The 24,470-nt window shown below is 40.9% G+C and overlaps 1 protein-coding gene across 5 annotated transcripts in view; it reads left to right on the forward strand.

Moving 5' to 3' along the window:
• The first annotated feature begins 1,268 nt into the window (after window positions 1-1,268).
• The window catches only part of nectin1b (nectin cell adhesion molecule 1b), a 146,689-nt gene continuing 123,487 nt past the window's right edge, over window positions 1,269-24,470 (forward strand). The window contains exon 1 of one of the 5 annotated variants that reach the window (XM_038692321.1): window positions 1,269-2,342. In XM_038692321.1, the coding sequence (XP_038548249.1) occupies window positions 2,291-2,342 (52 nt within the window). In that variant the 5' untranslated portion in view covers window positions 1,269-2,290. The remainder of the gene's footprint in view (window positions 2,343-24,470) is intronic. The other 4 variants (XM_038692322.1, XM_038692324.1, XM_038692325.1 and 1 more) reach the window with 4 other exon arrangements.

Here is a 24,470-nt window from a genome sequence, read left to right on the forward strand (position 1 = left end):
GTCAGCATGCCAATTGCACGCTCCCTCAAAACTTGCGACATCTGTGGCATTGTGCTGTGTGATGGAACTGCCCATTTCTGAGTGGCCTTTTATTGTGGCCAGCCTTAGGCACACCTGTGTAATACCAATGCTGTCTGATCAGCATTTTGATATGCCACACCTGTGAGGTGGATGGACTATCTCGGCAAAGGAAAAGTGCTCACTGACACAGATTTTGACAGATTTGTGAACAATATTTGAGAGAAATAGGCCCTTTGTGTACATAATGAAAGTGTTGCCTTTTGTTCAGTGTATATATCTGTGTGTGTGTGTGTATATAGTCTATTGTAATTATCTGAAGACCTACTGTCCACAAGAGGGAAGTGTTATCACAGTCATCCTCCCATTCCATTAATTTGCTGGTAGCAGCCTTATAGGTCTGATCCTGTTTGGTTGCTTCTGGAGAAAAGGATGAACAGGCAGAGTAGTGAGGAGGAAGGAAGGAAGGAAAAGGAGGGCTGGGCACGGTTAGTCTGCTCACACAGATTGCTCATGAGGTAAAAAATGCACATGCACACACATGTGCAACATACTGTATATAGTTGAAGATGAAAGGAAAATGTTTTAATGACTTCCTCAAAGATCATCATAATAAAAATCATCCTCCAGTTTCACTTACCCTATTTTTAATTTACAAAACATTACTTCACTCTTTAAAGGTGACTATATCTTAACCTTTACATCCCCACCCTGACTTATTTGTTAGACTTGTGGTTCACATGAGTTCTGGGATGCTGCAGGTGTCATTTAGTGGACTCTTGATGGTGCCCTGCAATTAAACAATACAATTCTTTCTCACTTAATCAACTAATTTGTAGTTAGTGATGTAATAATCAATTCATGTTGCTGTTTCGTTTCTGGGTTTCAATGCCAGTGCCCCACCTGCCTTCAAGGTGGTTCTCAAAATGTGATATGCATGCTCTTTTGGTCATTGGACATGGAGGAGAAAATAGGTTAAATTGACAAAGTAAAAATGTAGGCAGCTTCCTCTACATATAATTTCAACTTTTAACCTTTGTTTAAGGCACCACAAGGTAATTTTTGGTTCTAATTGTGATTCTCGTTTCCCTTCAGTCTCCAGGGTTTCGGTGGCTCTGTGGGTCATGTGAGATTTCATCATGTGAGTGGTGTTTCACATTGAATTGTTTCACTTCAACATGACCATACACGCTGTGTTACTGTTCTTTTCTCACATCCTCACCCAGTCTCGTCGGATCTAAATATATTCTCCTCAACTAGTTTTCACTTGTATCACCTTCTGCTCGGAAGGGGTGATTAAACACCCTCGACGTGCAAGAAAAGTTTGGCGATCACTTCATCGCAGACTACCAGGCTGCTGTTTCTTTTATCTTTTCCAGGCGATGCTTTGCATTTTGCAGGACAATCCAGGCTCCTCCCCTGCACAACGTCACCCGATCCCGATCTCTCCCAAAGCGTCAGCGATAGTCAGCAACACACTGTGGTGGCAGATCAGCGGGGCGGTACGCATAGCAGGATAAAGCTAAACTGTATTATCCAAAAAAGAACGAGGAAAGGGGGCCACATCCCACCATTTCCAGAGTTACAGCAACTTACCCAGCCTGGTGTGCTGATCTCTTCGGCTGGCCGTGGCTACAAACAGGGAGAACCGGGAACTTGAGCAAGTAAAACAGGCACGGTGCCAGCAAATGATCTGTTAGGTGCTGTGTCAGTTTTGTAGACGGAGGGAAAAAAAGCGACATTTCTCCGGAGGAACTCTCCCAAGTGTTGGAAACTTTCCAGCGCAGCATCGATCGAGGACATCCCGCCCACTTTACCTCTGATCCACAATCCTGGAAGGGGGAGAGAGAGTTCTGCACCCGCTGCGGTGGATGGAGCAACAAAGGCTAGATGGTTAAACTAGAAGAGCTGCTTTGACAAGAACCCAACTGTCCTTGATCTCCTCGTCTGTTGTTCCCTAAAAGACTCCATCATCACGGCAAATCTGCAGCCGCCTGGATCTCATTTTGGGGATCCGTCCAGGTTCTACTTAGTGCAAACTCTCCGCCAGCCAGGGAATCGCCGCAGACGTGAAATTGATGCTTTGGTACGGAAGAGCGCACCACAGATCCTTTAGTTTTGCCAAAGTGTCCTACTGCTCATTGAGGGAGATAGACTAGTTTGGGCCGAAGTGGGATTTGCAGAAGTTACATGCTTGGTCTTTGTCTTCTCGAGTGAGCACTATTCGTCCACACTCACGTTATCGCACGAGATTCCGGATAGTTGAGGAGCCATGGCGATGTGTGTGGGGATGTGGATACTCCTGTTAGCACTGCATGTCCAAGGTAAGCCTTCGGAAATAGACTTCAGCAGGGAATCATCTGAGACATGTCTGCCTTATTTTATCATCACCTCCCTGCTCCATAGTGTGTGTGCTGCGTGCTGTTTTGCAATAATACACACTTAATAAATGCATGAATGGTTGCGTCGATTTGAGTGTCTGGTGTGTGTTTTGCAACAAGATGTGCATCAGTGAGGGAGAGAAAATTGAAAAGTGTTCCATGTCTTAGAATCCAACCCTCACAAAAACGGCTGCAGAATACTTATTTGGCTGCAAAATAATGAACTTACCCGGGCAGCAGGCAGATGGCGATATGTGCGAACCCGTATAGGCCAGCAGTCTCCAAGTTTTCCAATATCTCATTGTAATGGCAACTCGGAGCCACAGAGAGCTCCTGAATGATCACTGAAGTCTGTTATACCCCGCTTCTGCCAGTTAGTTGAATATTGTAAATAATTAGAATGTAAAGACACTGTCAAAATGTGAACGACATCCACAGGGAATTTCACATTTTTTCACATTCAATCATGATGTTTTCTGAGGAAGAGTGACTCAAGATATGATGACACTTGTCTTTGGCTCCGGTCTTACTTTGAGAAATTGTTCTGAATACATAATAGATCTTAGGAGACAGAGATGGAGTGTGTGTGTGTTGTGGGCGGAGGATGATGTGTTGAGGGAAGCACTGGTGGTTGATAAATGGAGTGATAAGTTGACATTGATCATCCTGACATTAAAACATCCCAAAGTGGGCCTAATATTTTAAACGTGCTTAATAAGTGTATTTGACACTTATTGGAAGCGGCATCATTATTCTGGTTATATCGACAAACTTCTAATTGGAAAACAAACAAGCCAGCAACAAAAAAACATCAATCTACGCCCTCTGTGTGTGTGTTTGTGCATGTGATCCATTATGCAAAAGGATTTAAGGCTTAGCTGAAAGTTTACTGGTTTGTTTACATCTTAGACAAGTAAATTCTGTCTGGCGCCCATATTTTAAGAAAGGAATGGACAAGGGTCAAGTGTGGTCAAGAAATGTAAGATCATGTTTTGAATGGCACTGACATCCTTGTTTTCTCTGACAGACTGCAGAATCGACATGTTTACTTAATGTGATGTTTTGGTGATCCTTTTCTGGTCTAGACTGAAAATTCTCTTCTAGGCCAATATTTTGTCACATCTGGGATGTGTTTTTTCACCTCCCTCGAGCTCAGGAACAACCAATATGTTGACCTTGTTCGCAGTGAGGTTCCTTATGGCGTCATGTGTTTAAGACTGATTCAATACTTTGATCAAAAGCCCCAACTGATTTACATTGAGATGATCTCTTTGCTTGTGGAGAAGATCAGGATTAACTGGTTCCCTTGGGATTCACAGTGGAAATCTTTTGAAGCTGTTCAGTCAAGTGAATGAAAAATGTCTCAAAAATTACACTTAAAGCATTCTGGAAATGTCTCATTTGAGGAAAGCAGGAGATTAAAATAGATTTCTAAATCTAATTACACATTTTGAATGCATTTTGAATTTTTTTTCTTTGTTTCACTGCTGTAGTTTATTAAAACCAAAGTGACTGCATAATTCATGCTTTCAGACATCTTCATGTATGGGAGGGCTTGGAAATTTTTTTATTTCAGCAGATGTTTAGACCCATTTCTTTTGACATGCAAAAACAAGAATTTGGTCTTTTGCCCTGAGGTTAAAGGGCATTGCCATAAATGCCCACAGTCTTTGATGTTCTAATTGATATACAACATGTTCCAGACTCTTCCCTCATTACCAAAGCACAAACAAGTGGGGGAATGGCCTTAACAAATGCAAGTAGCAGCAAACCCTGTTGCAGTTACCCATTAGGGAAAGCCATTTGTGCTTGTCATTATAATAACCATTTGTAGAAAACACAGGAGTGCCAAATTCATAAACAGAAAATATTCCGAGCTGCTCGCCAAATAGATTATCAGAAAGGAACATTGAGAATAATGGATCTGTGAATAATAACAGCAGCTCTGTTCCTCCTTTCTTATATTAGCACTCAGTCTCTCCAGTATTCCAGACTGATATTTAATTGAGTGTGAATTGAATTAGCAACCAGGTGGTTGTTTATGGCTTGGCTCCATCCTTGGGTCCTGTTGCTGAACGAACCCATATAGATATCACTCTCAGAGGTGGGATAAAGAGATTTTCCAGCTCTAATTCCTCATCTTAGTTGGATTAAACATTTGGGAAATGAAAGCTGAATGGTGTACGAGCATCAACTTTGAATGTACTATTATTCAGGAAGGGAAATTGTTTAGCTGTGAATTATAATCTTTGTAATAACTTGGCAGCATGCACGCTGAAATCATTCTCCTGGAGACCCCTGTTGTTCAGTTCTGTCAGTCATTCCAAGCAGCCTCTCATATGAGTTTCTCTAGAATGTTTAGTAGTAGGCTTCTCGTATCTACTCATATGACAGTACACCTGCATTGGCTTGTGTATCACTTCCCTTTAACTGTTTGATTCTCATGTGATGTCCCCCGAGAGATATGAACCACGGGTGATGTTTCCTGTTTTGCTTTGATAGACAGCTTTACTTTTTTTTGACTCTTTAGGGTTAATTGTGCAGCTAACTGCCTGATTTTTATGTACAAGCTTGTCACCTAAGCTTGACACACCACAGTTCATTTTAATTCATGAGAAACCATCTCATGCTGTGCTGCTGCAGTGTGTATTTGTTTTTCAGACTCATTTGTTGCACATTGAAGTCTACCTTTAGTGTACAAAATTTCACATACTACATGCAGGGGGTTGGCCCTGCGATGGACTGGCGACCTGTCCAGGGTGTACCCCGCCTTTCACCCAATGTAAGCTGGGATTGGCTCCAGCCCCCCGCGACCCTGTACGCAGGATAAGCGGTTGACGATGGATGGATGGATGGACATGCAGGGGGTCTGGGGAAAATTGCAGGCATGTTCATAAATAGAGTTGAAAAAGCTGTTTGATGTTGAGCACTGAAAAAGCCTGGAAAATGTTTCTTTAGATGGAAGGAATACTGCTGCCCCTTTGGAGCATTGTAATTAGCATTTTGACTTGGCTAATTTCTTCCTCTCTTTTGATGAAAACTAATTGCTGGTCTGTGGCATTTTGCATTTTATTTGTATGACAGTTGTGATATAGTGAAATGGAGAGAGTCACTATGGGATTGTTAGGCCTTGATGGTTTGAGTGTGAATGCAAATTGCTCTGATCCTCATTCCTTTGGGGAGTCTGCCTTTGGTCCCTGCTGAGGTGATGGATGGGAGAGAGAACTCAGAGTCCTTGGAGACCAGCTTGAGGGGAGCTGACAGGAGATTAAGCTTCGCTTTTGCCATAGGAACTAATGGAGGCACTTGGCCACTCAAACTTCATCTCTTTGAGCATTTAGCTCATTGTGGTTCTACTGTCAGCTCTTTAGCAAATCCTTCTCAAAACATTGCGTGAAATGTCTCAGTATAGCATAGGTTTTTTTTGTCTGCTATGATTCTTGAAATGGAGTGGCCCTTCATTCATTTTAGAGGCCGCAAGTGATTTTTTCTTTCTTTGGCAAAATATTTGAATTAGCTAAGTTTTGTTCCATACTGAGGCACATTCTCAGTTTTCTTTGGAAGTTCTTGATGCACATTTCCAGCCCCTGTGGTCTCTGCATAAAGGCTGCGTAACACAAAATAGATGAATAAAACATGATGATAAGCACTGAACCTAAATAATAGAAAGGTTATGACAAAATGGAGTGTTCTCTGCGTGCAGAAGACTGCAGTAAATAGTATTAAAGACTGAATGAATGTTAAATTAAGTTCACCTCTAGCATTTTTTAGAGTCTGTAGGTGCAGGATTTTGACACATTCAGCTCTGCTGTATGTCTCTGTGATGATAAAATAGTTTGGATCTGATCCCCCTGTCACTGTATTAAGCTATTTTAGGGAATCAGGAAGTTTAATCAAATATCACAAGTATCACAAATTTGTCCTAGACACGGGCTGTCTAAGGTTACCATATTGCTTGTTTTGTTAGAACATGCAGTTCAGTATCATAATATGCAGTGTTTTCATTTGTTGAGTTTTTTTGTATTGAGTGTCTGTTAGGTGTCCTCTCCTGCTCTGTTACTTTCTGTCACCATATTGGATCAGAATGGAAAACACGTTTATCAGCAAACTGCAGCTGCAATGCTTTAAATCCTTGAAATTCTTCTCTGTTTCAACTCAAATCGCAGAATCAGCAAAGTAAGGAAAATCAATAAAGGGGATCAAATCTCGCCCTGAGCTTTTCTGATTTGGCATTAATCTGTCGAGTCTTTTTCTTTCTATTTAGCCGATCCTTGTCAAGGGATTAAATGGTTAAATTCCTGTTCTGCTCTTGAGAATGAGAATGGCATTGACTGACTACACTTGTTCCACATTTCTCTTGCAATTTGTCAGATAGCTGTTCCAGTATCTTAGAATAGGTTTATTATGGTTCCCGAGTTGATGTAAGTCTTCTCTGAAGAAAAAGTAAATAATTTCCCTCATGTTGGAGGGATTCTGACAGTCTGGTTTTTATATGACACTGTCTTGGCTTGCCACTAGCTAGTAGAGTTTTGTTGCACTATTTCTTCTTTAGTGCTCAGTTACTATAGTTACTACCTGGCTGTAATCAGCCATTTCAGTTAAAGACAAATCATATTTATTTTGTCACAGGAACTGCATCCATTTCTGTGTTTTTCAAGCTGCTATTTGAAAGGAATTCAGCCTTTTAATGCATAATTTCAGTTATCGTTTGCAGTCGTCTTATATTTTCTGCTTTGCCTGTTTAAAAAAGGAAACCATATGGGAATACAATTTTTGCTCATTGTGCCTGAGCTTACAAATCGGTCATTTAGTTAGGGGCTGATCTGGTATTGAGAGGGCTGATAACTTCTGGTCTTGCCACTCAGATTGTATGTCTTTAAAATAAAGCAGATCTTGTAAGTGCTGTCCCCACCCCCATGTGTGACTGCCTGAACAAATCACTTTGAAACAGGCAGCCGGGCTGATGTGCCTCCATTAAGAAGCAAAGAAGGCTTGATAACCAGTCAGTGAACAACCTGCTGAGTCTAATAATAAAGGGGGAAATGGGAAGTCTGTCGTGGTAACTGCATTTTGACTTGACTAGTGCTGCAGAAAAACGATCAAGCCAGAGTGTCATAGAAAAAATACATGCATTTTCTGTTACCCTATTGGCTTGATTGGCTTTGAAGTTTTGTTACATTGTGCGCTCGTCTTGGTTCACTATTTAAGCCAAATTCTTCTGTGTATTTCATTCTTCTTTGTATTGAGTTAAGGTGGACTGGTATTCACTAGTTGCTGTTTCCATGTTTTCAGCTGTTTGAGTCAGTTGAATTTTATGCTGACTTGAGCAGTCTGTTGACAAGAGCTGTCCTGCAGGTCTGCCTCTTACAGTATGTCGGGTCAGACCAATATATCAGCTGGCTAATGTATTGAATGTATGAATCTTCCTCCTGACAACAGTGTCATTCTCATGTTTTCAATTATTTTATTCCATTGTCAAAAAGTAATACTAATTAATTGTTCAGTAATCCTAAGTAGATTTCATTTGTCAAAGTCAAATCGGAGTTTCTTCCTTCCTGCCTTAAGTATTTGAAAGAGCCATTTTACTCGGTTTCACTGTAGATGTCTTGTGTTTTTGACACTCGTCTGCTGAATAAGTGGCTTTTCCATCCTGCAAAGAGCATTTTTCAAAATTTGTGACCATAAACAGGTCAACTTATAAGACATTGAATATATGCACAAACTGTCTCCAACTTCTGACTGAAAACATCCGTACCGCCTTCAGAAACCATATCCGTCAATCCCATTACAAGCCTTCCAGCTCACCCACTGCACATGCCATCCACTGATAAATACCCTGCAGGGGTGAAGCTGAAATGGAATATTAGCTTGCAGAACACACTCAAATGAAAAAATTCAACTAAAATTTTGCAATGGTTTAAATTTTTTGTTACAAAACGTTCAAAATCAAAGTAGTATCGAAATTTCCGTCATTGTCACACAGCACCTGGGCTTTGACAAGCCTCAGAGCTAATATCCTGCCAGAACATTTTTCTCTTTTACTTTCTGCAAACTTAGGTGTAACCCCCCCCCCCCCCCCATCCTATCTCTCTTCTGTCGTTTCCTCTCTCTCCCTTCTCCTCGTACTGCCTTTGAGGACGGTGCTTGCTGAGAGTCGTAGCACTTGATACAAAAGAGGGTTTGTTTCATGAAATGTTTCCCTTTTTAATGAGTGATGGTGTTCGCTCATTTAATATTCTGCACTGATATCTCTCCGGGAGCTGACTGTGCTTCAAAGCAACAGCGTGGTTGTAAATGGGAGCGGTTGGAGGGGTTTGGGGGGGGGGGGGCAATACCAGCAGTGGCGGAGGTGGTATAAGAGCGGGGGGAGGCTGCTTAGAAAACACAAACACAGGTTTATTTATTCTCCCTGACATATAGTTAAGCTTCCAGTGTGCTGCAGCTTGGAGCAAAGCTCCTTAGTGCCCTCGTCCTGTGCAGGCAGACTAGCAAAATATGACTGATAACAGGTCAGCTCTGTGTCTGTCATATTTCTCCCAGTATGCATCTTTCATTTATGTTTGCACAGATGCCTGCAGTGATCGACTTTAAAGATAATTGCTCAATTCCAAAGGATTTCTATTTCTTACATGTGAACATTTCTGAGAATATTTCAGCTATTTCTTCACTCCACCCGTGCCACAGCTGACATGATAGTTTCCCTGTGCTTGTCATTATACTGAGATTGAGGTCAGCCTACATGTGTGGTGGAAATTCTTCATTTGGCCTGTTTTTTAGTGCACATGGTTTAACTTTGCTGTGAACGAGATGAAGATAAACACAGAGATGGCCTGCAGTTTGGCATTGATCTGTCCATTTTGTTAGTAGGGTCTATGCCAAAGCAGCTAATGTAGTCTGCTATTGATTCCCCAGTTTCAAGCCTGGATGAATTTCACTTCAATGTTGCATTGTTTTCAGAAAGTCAGGTGCGCCAAATGGCCTTCCTGGATGCCCTCTCTTTTTTCAACTGGCATCGCAGTGCATGTGGCTATCAGTAGATTATGTGTTTAAATGTCTTTGAAAAAGAGGTGGGTGGGTGTTTGAGTAATCCAACCACTAGCCCCACCTCAGAGCGGGGAAGGGGTTCTATTTATCCCTTTATACTCAGAGACAGAGTCTGCGTCAGCACCACACCTATTTAAACTAATTACTTGAATGTATACGACAGCTGTGCTGTGACTGAACTATATTTACTCTTCTAAAAGCAGTACAGTACATGGTATGCTATTAAAATGAAGAAAACAAGGGAAACATGCATTATGTTCTTTTCATACCTCATATTTATTAGGATAAGCTTATATGAACATGGACTAAAGGGGGAAGTACAGGTACCCTCCATCCTTTGTATCTTCTAGAGCCTACCCAGTGTATGGCTGCTGTTGATATTTGAAATATTTCTTTAACGATCACCTATATTTATATTTTTATATTTATGTTTATATGTTTAAGCACCAACATGCCAAGGTAAATTCCTTTTATGTGAAAATGTACCTGGCAGTAAACCTAATTTCTATTCTATTCTGTTGCTTTTTAGGCAATGTTACACTAAAGATATGTCTAAAGTAGGATATTTTACAGTTGAAGAATAAATGTTATTGTTAAAGATGACTGCAAATACAAGATAATTGATTGATTTTAACAGTAAACATTTTACATTTTATTAAAAAATGTCAAATTCCATGCATTTAAATTAATTAAATACATGTAGGTCAAATATAAATAAAAATGCATCCGATAAAGCCTTTATAGCTCCAATTTAATGCACTTGAGTTTCTTTTTATGTGCCAACATAAATGGTGACACCAGTATTTCTGTAATAACGAACCAGCGGTATCGATGACCCGGGCCAACGACCCCACTGAGGTTAAATAGCTGAGTTTCCCTGCCAGTCAGTCAGAACTGAAGAAGTCCTTTGGATGAGGGACGAAACGTCTTCCAGTATCTTCAACCAAGTCCAGTTGCCCTTGATTTTAACCTTCGTTGGATAACTATGACCTGGATGACTGAGAATCTTCATAGACATTTCTGTAATGTTAGTTGGGCTCTAACATCTTCTACAGAACATGTTCATTTGCAGCGGTTCTACATTTACCTATTTTATTATATTTGGAGAGTAATGTTTCCCGGTGGACATTGTTCTTAAGAAACAGGCAGGCTGATCACATCTCCAGATGTGCAAAATGTTCACAGTTCAGAACACACGATAAGTAAAATATGGGTTTTAGGTTAGGAGAAGACTGTCATAGTAACTGAAATTATGTTCAGCTATGGTTAAATTTAGAAAACAAGAAATCTTTGGTTAAGTTTATAGAGCAATCCAGGTCATCGCTGACCTTGATCAAGTTGGCGTTGACATTTTCTTTGGGTTACTATTTATTTGTCATTGAAGCAGAATAGTTGCATATAAAACGCCTGCTGTACCCACCTCTCTCCTCCTGCTCCTCACTTCTTCTTGCCTCTTCCAGCTGAATAACTTTGCCAGGGGTTTCCACATGGGGGCTTCCATTCTGTCAGCATACGTCTTGCTTGGCTACGGGTTTGCAAGTTGAATTAACCAGTCAGGAATGTGGAGAGGGCTTTGATACCAGTGAAGGAATCACGCGGGGCCATTTTGTAGTTCACAGCAATTGTCAGTTGAGCCATGAAGATGCCAAATGTCACGTCAGGCCGGAGAAACAGAAGGTCGGGGGCTCAAGGGTTCCCCCCTCTCCCGCCTACATGTCGAAAATATGTCTTAAAAAATTTATATGATTATAAGTTATGCAGATATAAGTGGCCACAAGAACACCCACTCACTGACCCTGCACTCACACAGCTCATAGTCTCACAGATGGGTGAGACAGAACAGTGCATTTTCCTGCCATTGTTGATGTATCTGAGTTAAATTTCTTCCCCCACTTTAACCATATGTTCTGTTCACATAGAGCACTAGCATCGTAAATATTTATTTGAGATGGATACAAGAGCTTGCAGTTGTTCCCGGCACTGTGTACCTTCTTTGTCAGCATTATGAAACTGAAAATAGAAGCTAAAGAGGAACAAATGTTGGAATGAGAAACTTGATGCTGAGGCTGTTTAATACCGCTGGAAAATCCTCATACCCTTCAGGATGCCAAGTTTCAAATTGTTCTGCAGAATGGGTTTAAGGATTTTACCTTTCTTCCTAAGTCGTGGAAAAAAAATTTGCAAGGGAAAATAACAGACTAAATGTAAATAGGAACAAGGGGAAATGGGCATTTACATGTGGACCCTGCGGGGGATGGGAGTTTGCACAGGGTCATGCTGTTCCTGAAGAAGGCTATGTTCCAAGGGTGATTGTAGTTAGCCTTGAAATAGTGTTCTTGGCTGAAGTTCTGTTTAGGCACATCGGGGCTGCTCGCTGGAAGAAAAGACTTGTGCAAATAAAAGTTCATTCAATTTTTTACAGCTCATTAGGCCTTTTTTCTGTTTCTATGCAGGAAGCCAGTGGACCCCCCAAAACCAACTCTATTCTCCATTAAAGATATCTTCAAAAAAATGTGTTGCCTGTTGAATAATTGTAAGAATATTATGACACATAAAACAGTAAATTAAATTAAAAGCTCCATAATGTGTTAAAGATCATATTGTCTGCTAAATTAGTTTAATTAAAGCCTTTCTTAATTTGAGTAATGAGTGATTCATAAGCTCAATCAGATATGTTATAACAAGTGGGTTCAAGTCAAGATTAAATGGAAGTCCCATGTTTGAATAGAATGTGCCCAATATGCGATGAAAGTAGACGGGGGATGAAACTGATTGGATTTGCCCCACATCGCCAAGGGTGTGTTTTATCCCTGCTGTTTGTGAAATTTTGGTTAAGCTGAAAGAAAGAAGCAATTCCTGCCAGAGTGAGTGGCGATCCAGTGGAAGTAATCCAAACAACGGGGCTGAATCTGTAAGTTGTTGTATGGAATTTAAAGGGTTAATCCTATTGATTTAGTCGTGGGATTTACCCACGTTAATTCTGGTCAAAGTTTCTCTGACTTTCAATTCAATGTGTGAGATTCGGGGTCAGTTGGTTTTGCGGCGCACTTCCCCCGTCGCCCTAACCCCTCTTTTCTTTTTCACACAGCTGACGCTTTGTGACTGGTGTGGGGTGGGTATTTGTTTTTTGCTGGGAAGACCCGGGAAGGGCTGCACTCAGGCATGAACACACGCGCATATGTGTGCGTGTGCGTCGCTGACTGCGCAAATGCATAGGTCTGTGCGCAGGCCTGAGGCAGAGGCAGCTTCACGTTGCCAGCTCTGCTTCCCCCCCTGATCCTGACCCACTTTCTTTCCCCGCTCGTCGCTTCCTCTTTAATTGCCGCGCGGCACACTGAGGCCATCTGCTTGACTGAGGCCTGTCGCCATGGAGACGCTGGGAGGCTTTTCGGATTTGTTGTGGACTGACCAACAGGGAAATAGAGGTCAGGGAATGGGGGTAGGGTGTTGGCCAGTCATAGGGGCACCAGAACTGTGTTATGAGCTACTCGTCTGACAGTGCAATACTACACCTGTGTGATACATCTGGAACAAACGCAGTCAGATCCTCTCACTGCTTTTTTAAAATACATGTAGTCAGGCAAAAACCCTAAACCCAAAAACCCTTTTCAGGATGTATGATCCAGTGGATTCAGTGAGCCCTGAGAGGTTCTAATAAACCTGAGATATATAGAATATGTTAATCGCTGAGACATGAAAATAATGAAATTTTGAATTACATGGATTTGATCTGAGACCAGTAGTAAGCTAGAAATGCCCCATACCAAACAGGAAAAATGGAAATGTGTATATGGAACTTTTTGACATTCACTTGTATTTGTTGTAAGTCCAGAGGAAAAAAAAAACTTTCCCCAAAAATGAAAAATTACACATTTCTGTTTTGCTTAGAAGCCATCTTTAGACAGAGGTTTATTTGTATGTGTTAAGATTACTGTGTTGCCTCAGTCAGATGTGTATTTAGCGTTGTCTCATCTGCCTGCTCCTATCATATTGAGCTGTGTTCCTTTTATCCTCATGAGTGTCTTTGTATATTTTGCTGCTCCTGCTTATTTCCTTTCCAATGACACGCCTCAGTGAGGAAGCAGTTGTGCTGTGTTTCCAATTAACACTCAGGCGTATTTCAGAGCTGTGGTCTGTACAGCTAGGTCGCTTCTTGCTCCTCAGTCTGTCAGCTACACTTGCATCAGGCCTGCCCTGCATTTCATTTAAACATTCAAATATTCCGTGCCTGTTCCACGCGATCATTTGGCCCTAATACCTAAATGTGGCATTTTATTCCCGGAGAATGTTTTACTTAAATGACTCTAATGGAGTCTTGGTATTGACCTCTGGCACATGCACAGTGCTGTGCTTTGGGAGACACTCTTTATATTTACTCCTCTTTTAAAGGTCAATATTGGTAGCTGTCATTTCTGAAGTGCCATTTATAGGTCAATACCTCATTAGTAATCTGCTTGAGTTTGGATCAAATGCAGCTGCTGTCTTGTCTGTGTCGCTGAGCTGCAACCATTTCCACTTTCAAGTTCAGAGCAAAGCCACAGGATTCTGTTACACTGATGTGGAAACTGACATGTTTAATATAATTGAGTTTAAGAATCTGGCCTTATTTTTCCTCTAGAACTGTAACGATTATTTTCATAATGGGTCAGTGTGTTGATCATTTTATCTATAAAATGGAATAAAATAATCAGAAATGTCCACCACAGCTTACAAGTGTCCAAGGTGATGTCTTCAAATAGCATTTTTTGTCCAAAAAACTGTTTGAAACCCAAATATATTCTATTTACATGAGATAAACACCGCAAATACTCACAGTATTTTTACTTGACCTTCAACCTTGCCTGGTCATATAACGGTCTTCTCTGTGTATACTCTTTTCCTCTTTTGCTGTTTCTCCGCCATCTCTCCTTCTTCACAGTGCCTGTAGTCCAGCACGTTGCTGTGTGCCAGTGTATAGAACTCTCTCTCCCACCGGCCCCCTCTACTCATCATTCCAGTTCACAAGCACTAAAACCACCGGTTGCTGGTTGGTCAAACAATGGAACAATGTTGTGGGGAAGGCCCACAACACTTTCTTTCAGAGCACACACAAAACAGAGAGCTAGCAAACCGTGAGGAAATATTCATTGAATTGAACTAAAGGTAAATTGGATTACAATCACTTACAATCCCTTTAGTTAACACATTGTTCCAGCACTATTACTACCATTAGACTACGTGGGTCTACCAATACTGTTGCTGTAGGATACCATAGCTTTGGTAGGTGTTAATGTGACCAGTAATTTGTGTTTGTCTGTTCTCAACACGACATGGCAGACAGACTAAACTATGGAGGCAGGTGTACACCTCCTCCATGAAATTCTACTACACTGCGGTGTCTGATTTACTGTGTGTTTCTACTAGATTGCTTAACAAGAGTCAGACCTCCTACGAAGGCTGTCAGATTCCTCTGACTTTGATGCTGTCACTATCTACATAGATGCCTCAGACAGCTTATTTTGCTCCTCCATCACCCGCCAGTGACAGAGTAACACAGGAGGCTGTGACAGCGGAAAAGGTAGCTCTGTCAATTTAAACTCCAGCAAGCGCTTGATCTCTGGGCTGCCCAAATGTACAGTCAGAGCTGAAGTTAACAAGACAATGTACCCAGTGCCTGTAATTGGACGGGCCCTTTTCAGCACTGTGAAAAGATAGAGAGGCCGTCTGTCAGCCTGCTCTCCAGTCAAGGTCATGATGTTGAGCGCTGGATGTGTTGTATTTGCTACCATGCCCTTCGTCCTATCACAGCTTATCCAGCTGCTGCTGTGCAGAGGTGGGGTGAGAACTGCTACGCTCTGTGGGCAGCACACTAGATTATGTGCTTGGAGAGATTAATCAAATCATATGAAATTATGCTATGAAAGATTGACTGAGTAAAGTTTCATCCAGGCAGTCTTGCCAACATATGCCCCATAAGCTGTGTTGAATATTGTTGTGTTTGTCCTTCCTGTCATTGCCAAATGGGCAATACATTTATAGCGTGACGTGAACTGGTGCAGTGATGAGAAATACTCTTTCTTTTCAAAGGATTATGTCATGGTGGAGCACTGTGGATGGACATAGTTAGCTGAAGTGATTTTCATAGTCCTTGTTGTGCCAAACTCCTGATTGCAGTTTGAATGGAGGCCACACTAAAGGAGGACTCTAATTACCCCTCCTCAAGTGCACATGCTGACTGTGTAGTGGTGCCTTTTGATTTGTTTAACAAGGGATGCCTGCCTTCTCTCTCCTTATTTGAACTAAGCTTTATCGCTACTTTTAGTATTATCCAACTCAGACTCTCTTCTGCAGCTGTGTCCGTGGCTGTTTATGCTCAGAAGCCAATACTAAAAAGAATTTCATTCCTTTTTTATGGACAGCCAGGGAAAGAAAGGTTCTTCACATTTCAACAGAATGCAGTTCACTCCACTACTCAACAGAATATTTATTTATTTACCCTCCCGATGCCATTTTGGTCTGCAGAATCCCTGGAGAGGAAAATGCATTAAGCCACTCACTGTATTTACTTGGGTTGGATTGATGCTGATGTGTGAGGGCAGGCCAGAGGATGGAGGATGGGAAATTGATCATCGGTGAATGAGTGTCAAGGGAATCTTGATATCCACGACTGCTTTTCATACTCAAAGAGTTCGAAGAATCCATCAAGCAGAAACTTGGTGCCATCTGAGAATTCAACTACTTACCACATTGATTAAGACATTGCTGTTTGTTCAGGCATATACGCACTTGAGTGGTGCGGTTTATTTGACTGTACGGGATAATTGACTCACCCTTCTTGTTTGCACCCTCTAGGTTATTATAACTTGCTGTAATCCCAACCACACACACATCAGGGTACTGAGCCCCGGTACATTTGTTGTTGTGTTTCCTCTCGCATATGAATTGTGACAACGTGCTCATGCAGTGTGAAAATCAGGCCATTCCCCAAGTTACACTTTCTCTAAAAGTATGTGTTTGTAAAATAATTAAATAGATCACATAGTTACACTCCCTTTTGGAGTTTATGGCATTGATTTCAAAACACAATGAAAAACAAAACAAAAAAATCCCACATTGTAAAATCAGCAATATTTGCACCAGTCCTGAACACATCCCACATAGAAACTGTCATTTTAATAACTCCTCTATAGTACATCAATTCCAAATGAACAAAACTTTGCCATTTGACTTGCAATCACTGTCTGTTGCTACACTTTTCCCATGGATAAACACAGAAAATGCAAAATTTCTTGATAGGTTTCAGAAAAATCTTCAAATCTACAATTAGGCATCTTCAGTCACAGTTACCACAAGATTAAAATAAATACTCATAACAAACACAGCAGAGGGAACTGGTTACGTACAGCTGTCTGCAAAGATGGCCACAGTGGTATTATGTTTGAAGGAAAGTGGGCAGTTAGATAACTGAAGGCGAATGGTATTTTTTTAGAAAAAAATGCAAACGTGATGGATGGATTATCAGTTTTTGTACTGAAAGAGCACTGTATAAAATACTAATTTGTCATTTGAATGATGACAGTAACAGTGACAGTATAGGCTTATTGTGGAGGATCTCTCTATTGAGTATGGGAATGACAGTCATGCAGTTGCAAGGTAATCCCTGGAGCAAAGGTCTGGTTTATTTAACATTTACACAAAGAGTGTCTCCAAAACTAAGCACAGCTAAGAGTCTGTATTCTGCAAATACATTCTGAATAATGAATGATATCCTTTTAAAATTCCCTGCAAGATAAACAAAAGCCAGGAATGAAAGGCTTATCTATGTGCCTTTGAGGTTTACCTTCCCACACACCTTGAACAGAGTTCTCATCTGACAAATCTTTTTATTTTTATTTGAAGACCTGCAGAAATTTAAGAGAGGAACCAATGAAAAGTACCATTAAAGGCTGTGTTATATTTTGAATTAAAGGCATTTCAAGGATGGGTAGCTGGATCTCCCAGGCATGAATAAGCTCTTTGTGCTACATATGTAGACTCATTTGTTTAGCTCGTCTAGATGTAGACAGTACTGATTTTTATGCGGTGGATGAGAAAGTAGACTATGAATAACGAGAGGATTACAGGCATTACTGTTTCATGATAATGCAAGTTTATTTGACTCCACATAATTGTCGATTATTTCTTAATCTTTGCGGGAGTCTAAAACTTGCTCCCACAGGTTTTATGTATATGTCTGAATATGCAGGCTGTATTTTCCTTTTATTTTTTAATTGCCATGCATTATTGGAAGTCACATTTTGTTCTCAGCTGATTTCCCTGGTAAGACAAAGCTTTAATTAAAAATTTAAAGCTGCAGGCTGAATTAATGTACATATTTTGATGCAGTTACTTTCATACAACTCTTGAAGTTGGACTAAGACATCATCGTGTGCCTCATGTCTGTTCTCTCAGTTAGGTAATGTAGCCATCAGCCCTGAGACGACTTCCTGTAGTAGTTTATTCAGAGGATGAATTAAATTTAGTTAATTAATATTCTTGACTGGTTATGTCTTTCAGATTATTCACCACCATGACTTGAACCTTAGATTTATGATTAATATTTATAGGGGACTGTCAGGAGCTGTCAGCCTCCTATGAATCAACAAGGCTTCAAAACTCAAGAGCTAGTTGATGTGTTATAAATCAAAGGCTGAGAAGGTGAAAATCCAACCAAGATGTATAAAAAGGATCCATTTAGAAATGTGTAACCTTTCTGCAGGGAGACTTACTCTTTGATTTATTAGTATAAAGCCGTTTGCTCCTCCCATTTATATTATATGTTTTAACTACTGGTGGAAATGAATATATCCAAGAAACTGAATGAGCTCAGGCAGCATGCATTACAATGGAGTGTGTCCAAGCTTCTCTTTCATCCAAAGTCGCTTCACACACACACACACACACACACACACACACACACACACACAGTGGTGAGCTACTACTATATGGTCCAATCCTCCAGAGTGTGCTTGCATGTGTGCAAGTATTTTTAGTAACACGCATGAACACTGTGGTCTATGTTTTCAACGCGATGTGTCAGGATGGCATCATGTTAAGGATTCAGTCAGATGGTCCTTAACGCTTCCCCCAGAGCTCTGCAGAAGGGATGTGTTTGTACCCAGCACTGGAGGGGGTCACGTGCTGACCTCATTGTGTGCACGAGTAAGTGCACTCTGCAGCATCAGTGTGCAGCTCTCCTCCACATAATGAGAAAGCGACTTATCTTAGCGCTTATAGCTAATAGATTGATTTCCTTGGCACAAATATCCTAGACAGAAACATTTTTTTATCCGCTCAAGTCGGTTAGAGAGGCAAAGGAAGCAGTGAAAAATTAAAATGGACCCCTTTGCTGGAAACGGAAAGATTTAATATGTCTATCCCTAGAAAGGAACTGACACGCTGTATTACTCTTTGCCTCACCGCCCCCGCCCATCTCTCATAGGAAGCTGTGTGCTACAGCAGTGCTGCACTGCTATGGAAAAGCACTTTGCAATGAAGAAAACACATTGCTCCTTTGTAAACACAGAGGTTAATGTCTTATTTACAACCTGCAGCCCCCGCAGTTGACATGTTGGCACAAGTGTCTCGCTGTCTTTTTGAAACAGCGCAGGCAAAGGTGATCCAAGAACGACAGATCCATCTTCCGCTGTCCTCCTCTCAGTGTCTTAGCCTTGCAGAAGTCTCATATCCCCCCTCCTGGACCTTCAAAGATTGCAGCTGGCCTGCTTTCTTCACCGGTACATTAACTCCTGCAGCCTCCATTGCTTCACTGGAGCAGATGCGGCCAGAAGAAAACAAAGCTAGCAGGCCAGGGGGTTAATCACACTCATCTAGAGGTCTGTCGTACCGTTGCCAGGTGTGTCACACTCAAAGTACACTTGGCTTCCTTTTGTTGCTGCTCTTTGACCTTTTCCTTTCACACCAAGTGCAGTATCCGTTTGTGAGCGCATAAAAAAAACTGGATCCATTCAAGATCCTGAGCCTAATGGATTTAGTTACAGCCTATATGTCAAGTATACATGCAAGTCCTGCAGAATGGGCAGGAAATGAGTTAAGCTTGTGAGGATGTTTCTCAAATTTGTTTCACATATCTGTGTTATTACTTTGTGTCTAAATCCGTGGTTGGTTTTGTTTTCTGTTGTTGTTTATGACATTTGATTTCACACAGTGCACCAGCAGGTGTTCATCCTATATGTCGAAGATTGCTACACAATACACCAAGGCTGTCTACATACATTTTTGTAAAAAAAAAAAGTTATTCTTTCTCCTTCACTGATTTGTGACATTCACATTGTAACTCGGATGGCATTGCTTGTGAGATTGTATTTGACTAAGGCCAGAGTTGTACATCAATATGCCAGTAAGATTTTCTATGATGTTGTCTCTTGGCATCCTGTTGGCTTTGTTTACATTTGTAACCAGTGGGAAAAAGGAATCTGAAAGGACGGGTTTTGGCATATTCAGCTCATTTGGGAATGAGGTTGATACCTAGTAAAGAACATCAAGGTTGTGTCTTGGCCTTGCATTGTCACAAAACAAAATGTGGAATTTCCCAAGCTGCTGTTGCCGCAGTTAAATTCTTTTTAAGTCTGTTATATGCTTATCGTTATTCTCAGTTCCCAGTGATGCATTTGTGTGGTAAAATGCCAATTCCCTCCTTTGAATGCATCTCCTAAGACACAGCTGCCTGCTTAGATAGCTAATGGCTGTATTCTGTGCTGCAGCTCTGTAAGCCGAGTGTGGCTTGATGGCATTTGTTCTGTCTGCCCCAGGCCTGGTCTGTCATTGTGTATCAGCCATTGGCCATGACTCACACATGAACCTTCTGGGTGCTAAAGCTCACCGAGAAGACACAGGAGTTTAATGTTCAGCACCCGGAAATATGTAGATCGGGTAGGGTGGTGGTAGTGGATAAGAAGGTGCTAAAAGTTCTCTCTTTTTCTCGGCATCTTGATCTTTGAAAAACCATCATGAGTTGGCCTGCATTTGCCACAGTTTCCCTCTGCAAGTAAAGAGCATGTCTAGCTCTGTGGCATCTGCTTCCTTGGATTTTGTATTGATTTAGTTGATGTGTTTAGGCAGTGGCGTTTTTCCACTCAGTCACTCCTGTTTATTTTCAATAAACTCTTGTTTTCAACTTTCCAACCGCATCACTTTCTGCGCCAATGAAGATTTTTTTCTCAGGTGTGACGCTGCGTTTAGAACAGCTTTTGTGACCCAGGCTGGATTGCTTTTATTTTTTATGAACTAATGATAACGAAAAGCAAACATTTACATAAATTAAAATGTCAGAGATAATTACTTAACCTGGGTTCCTGAGCCGCTTGCTGATATCGTCATGTTCCTGTTTTCATTTCCTTTGCCTGCCTTTCTGCTTCCCCTGATGGCTTCATCTCACACACTGACAAATTTTCAGAATCATATCCATCAATAGATGTCAGGGAGAGGCCCCCCGTTCACTGACAAAAACAGTGGCCGTTGTATAACATCATCTATCATCCTGGGGTCTTTGTTCAGCATCCTGTCTCATACCGGGGCTAGCAGCCAGTGCGAGGGTGGCATTCTAGTTGACAGGCCAGTGCAGATGCTAAATGACAGTGACACAAAGAGGGGGCCCACCACGCAGGTCCTGACAGGGCTGTTTTCCATAGAGAAGAGGCTTGACTTGACTTAAAGGCCCAACCCAAAATCAGATTACAGCACCGCTCTTGACACCTCTTTGGCCTGGTTTTGGATGGTTTGTAATTTTCCTCTATAGGAAATACTGTGACTGCTGAATGACAGTTCTCTCAGTGGTTTCTTTGCATTTGTGTTACTTGAAAATGATATTCACCAAGTGTTTTTGTACATACTTAAAATTAAAATGGGTTAACTAAAATGTCATTTCAGCTTTAAAAGAATTAACTTTTGGTTCATTTTGAAGTTTTGAGTTGAACCATTAAATTGACATGATTTTACTACAGCTTATCCAACATGTAACATCAACCCTGTGTGCCATTGAAGTGTCCTAGAGCTACAAACTGAACCACTGTCTCTTCTCTTATTGTAGTCACCCTGGATTAGAGCATTTGCAAAATGCCCCAAGAGTAAATGTAATAATAATATTCATTATGGTGTTTCAGTTTACCTTGTATCCATTTTCTCTGATGCCCTGGAGGAGAACTGCTGTTCTGAACTCCTTTGTTAAAATGCAGAATATAAGGTACATCCATATCTGCAGTCCTATCTTTTGTTGGGATATGGATACATAGACAGGTCACCCCACTGTATTTAGATTACACAGTATTTCCATTTGCAGTGTTGTCTTTCTTGCTTAGGTGTGTCAAGGCTGGTCTTGGATTGGATTTCTGCTAATGCAGTTACTGGATCAGCTGAGAGCTGAAATCTTACAGGATTAGTTTCTTGTAAAAGATTTATTGTCTCCTATAATACCATTTCACTATAGTTTTCATGTTCCACTGGCTCTCATGTCTACAAAATGCATTGCAAAACACCCCAAATATTTGAAGTTTACTTTTTGTACCATAAATGGAGAAGTTTACAATCACATTGTGTTGCAAATATGTGTCCAACACCAGGAAGAGAAGAATTATATTAATGGCCTCATTTCAAAGCTCTTTCTATGCAACTTTGATGTCCAGTCAGTGTCATTGTGTGGAATCCATTAGCAAGAAGGAAAGCTTGCTTCATTTGCCTCTAGTGAAATAAATGAAATATAAATGCAGGGTATTTATAGATCTGAGGTGGCTCTGCAAGGATGTACCTCTTTGAACCCAACAGTGATGAGAATACAGATGAAAGCAAAGGACATGCTGTTTTATACACTCACAGATGAATGATCATCTACCTGGAGCCAACATGTTGATACATGCGTAAGAATCATAGTTGGTTGTTACTCATGTTTGTAATCTTTCTAGTCAATCTGCAGAGCTGAAGTAACCTTGCTTGGCAGCAGGATATCTAAAAATTTCACATTTTATAGATTTCAAATTTCAAAGGTTGGACCTAAGAATAAATTATTTGTTTTTTGGTGCTGATCTGAATCCAGGTCTGTATCCAAAGATTATAAAACATTTTAAAACACTGCCAGACGGCATATTATTTGTGCTATTTTCTCAAGAATGTCTGCCCTTGTTTAAACTAGTATAGGTAAATTAGGTAAAGGATTGTGCAGTCTTGGTGGATGTAGCCTATGTGCTCTCTGAGTGTTCTCAATTTAAAGCCAAGGCAAGACAGGGCAAGTTTATTTGTATAGCACATTGCAAAAACAAGGCAATTCAAAGTGCTTTAAAAAAACTTAAAAGCAACATAGGGGGAAAAAAGACATTTAAATTCAATTTTTAGAAAGAGTCAAATATAAATAAAACCAGGTTCATTTACCCAGTATACTTTTTGTTCACTCATAATTCTAATGGGTTATGTGTAATCAGGCTTTTCACCTTCCATTGTTTAGCTTTTTTGATTTCTCATCTCTCACACCACTCAAACCTTGTACTAGGGTTGGGTGATCTTCTCTATTTTCATATCATCTGATCATGGCTACTTGAGATCACCGATTGGCGATCTGATCACCAGGGGATGGTTTTACGTTGCAGCAAGTCAATGAAATGCCAGCATGGAAGAAATAGGCTTATTAGCTTTACGACAGACCACCAGAAACATCTGTAAATGCACAGTACAGTGTTTCCCACTGAATTATCGTGCAACTGTGGCGCTGCGCTCGCAGCGGGGAGTGGGAGGGTTCAATCAATAGCAGCTATGTACAGCGTGCTAACCTCGACAACCCAGCTGTATTTTAACGTTAACGTAACTATCCTTATTTGCTAGACTCCTTGCCTGCTTGCTTATAACTTATTTGAAGGTGGGTCTCTGACATTGACAGCGTTGTGTTAATTGACTAACTTCTCAGAGTTAACTTGAATGCATTAATTTTTTTATATACTCATGTGTTTGTGTGAGAGAAAGTGAGAGAGAGTAAGCAAGCAAGCGGAGGTGCTGAGTGAATCAATGCGCTGCGCGCAGCTCCACGGTGAATTCGAGGTGTACACCTATTTAATATGTAGCGGTCAGCATTGATATTGTGACATGCCGTGTCGCCACAAATAAATCAATGAATGGGAAACACTGCAGTGTGGTGCAGATTTTAGAGACTGTTTTTATGTCATCTTAGTTTTGATAGTGAGTTAGTTGAAATTGCCCTAATATTGGCGCATGAAAAACCAATCGCTGATCATCTCTTCAATCGTCGATAAGCGATTCAGTCGCCAATCGGAACAAGCCTACCTTGTATGATAATTATTTCCTCTTATCGTCACCGTGAATCCAGATTGTTTTCACAACAATCTTGATAAAAGCAGTCAGAACCGCGCGGAAAAACTTAATTCTACTCTGCCCTGTTAAGACAGAAAAATGTTCAGTCCAGACAGCGGAGAACTGTTCTAGAGATACCACTCGGCCCTGTTAAGACTTGGTGTGACTATTTATGAGAGAGGATAAACCAATTGAAGTGAATCTCCCTTACACTAACCTGCAACCAAAACCAACAATAAAGTCATGCTTTCAAATTGAAGAACTGTAATTTTAGAAGGAACCATGATTAAACCAAATGTATAAAACACTGTACTGGTACTACTTTGGCCCTTGTTTTGTGGCCTTCATTGCAAGTACTGGAATTGTTGTCCTGTTTTGCCTAGAGTTGACCTTGCTTTGAATGAAAGGGGGTTAAAATGATTCAAATGACATGTCCACCTGTTTACTGCCATAGTTTATGAGTGACCACTTTTATGACGCATTGTGCCAAAATCCATTTGTAAAGGAGTGGCACTGAGCTTTTGAAGCAGGGACACTGATGGCTTATAAAGCTGTCATTAGCTAAAGGGTTAAAGTGACACAATAGGGAGGGTTTTGCATTCCCAAAACAGATTGTTTTAACAGCTAGAAGGACAGCTTTTATTCATTTTTGAATGTGTTTACCCATGTCTGGAAAGGCAAACTCACTTGTGTGTTGGT

This window comes from Micropterus salmoides, unplaced genomic scaffold, assembly GCF_014851395.1.
Source record: "Micropterus salmoides isolate LMB-PRFRI ecotype aquatic unplaced genomic scaffold, ASM1485139v1 Ms_hic_scaffold_3, whole genome shotgun sequence".
In the NCBI taxonomy this organism is placed as follows: domain Eukaryota; kingdom Metazoa; phylum Chordata; class Actinopteri; order Centrarchiformes; family Centrarchidae; genus Micropterus; species Micropterus salmoides.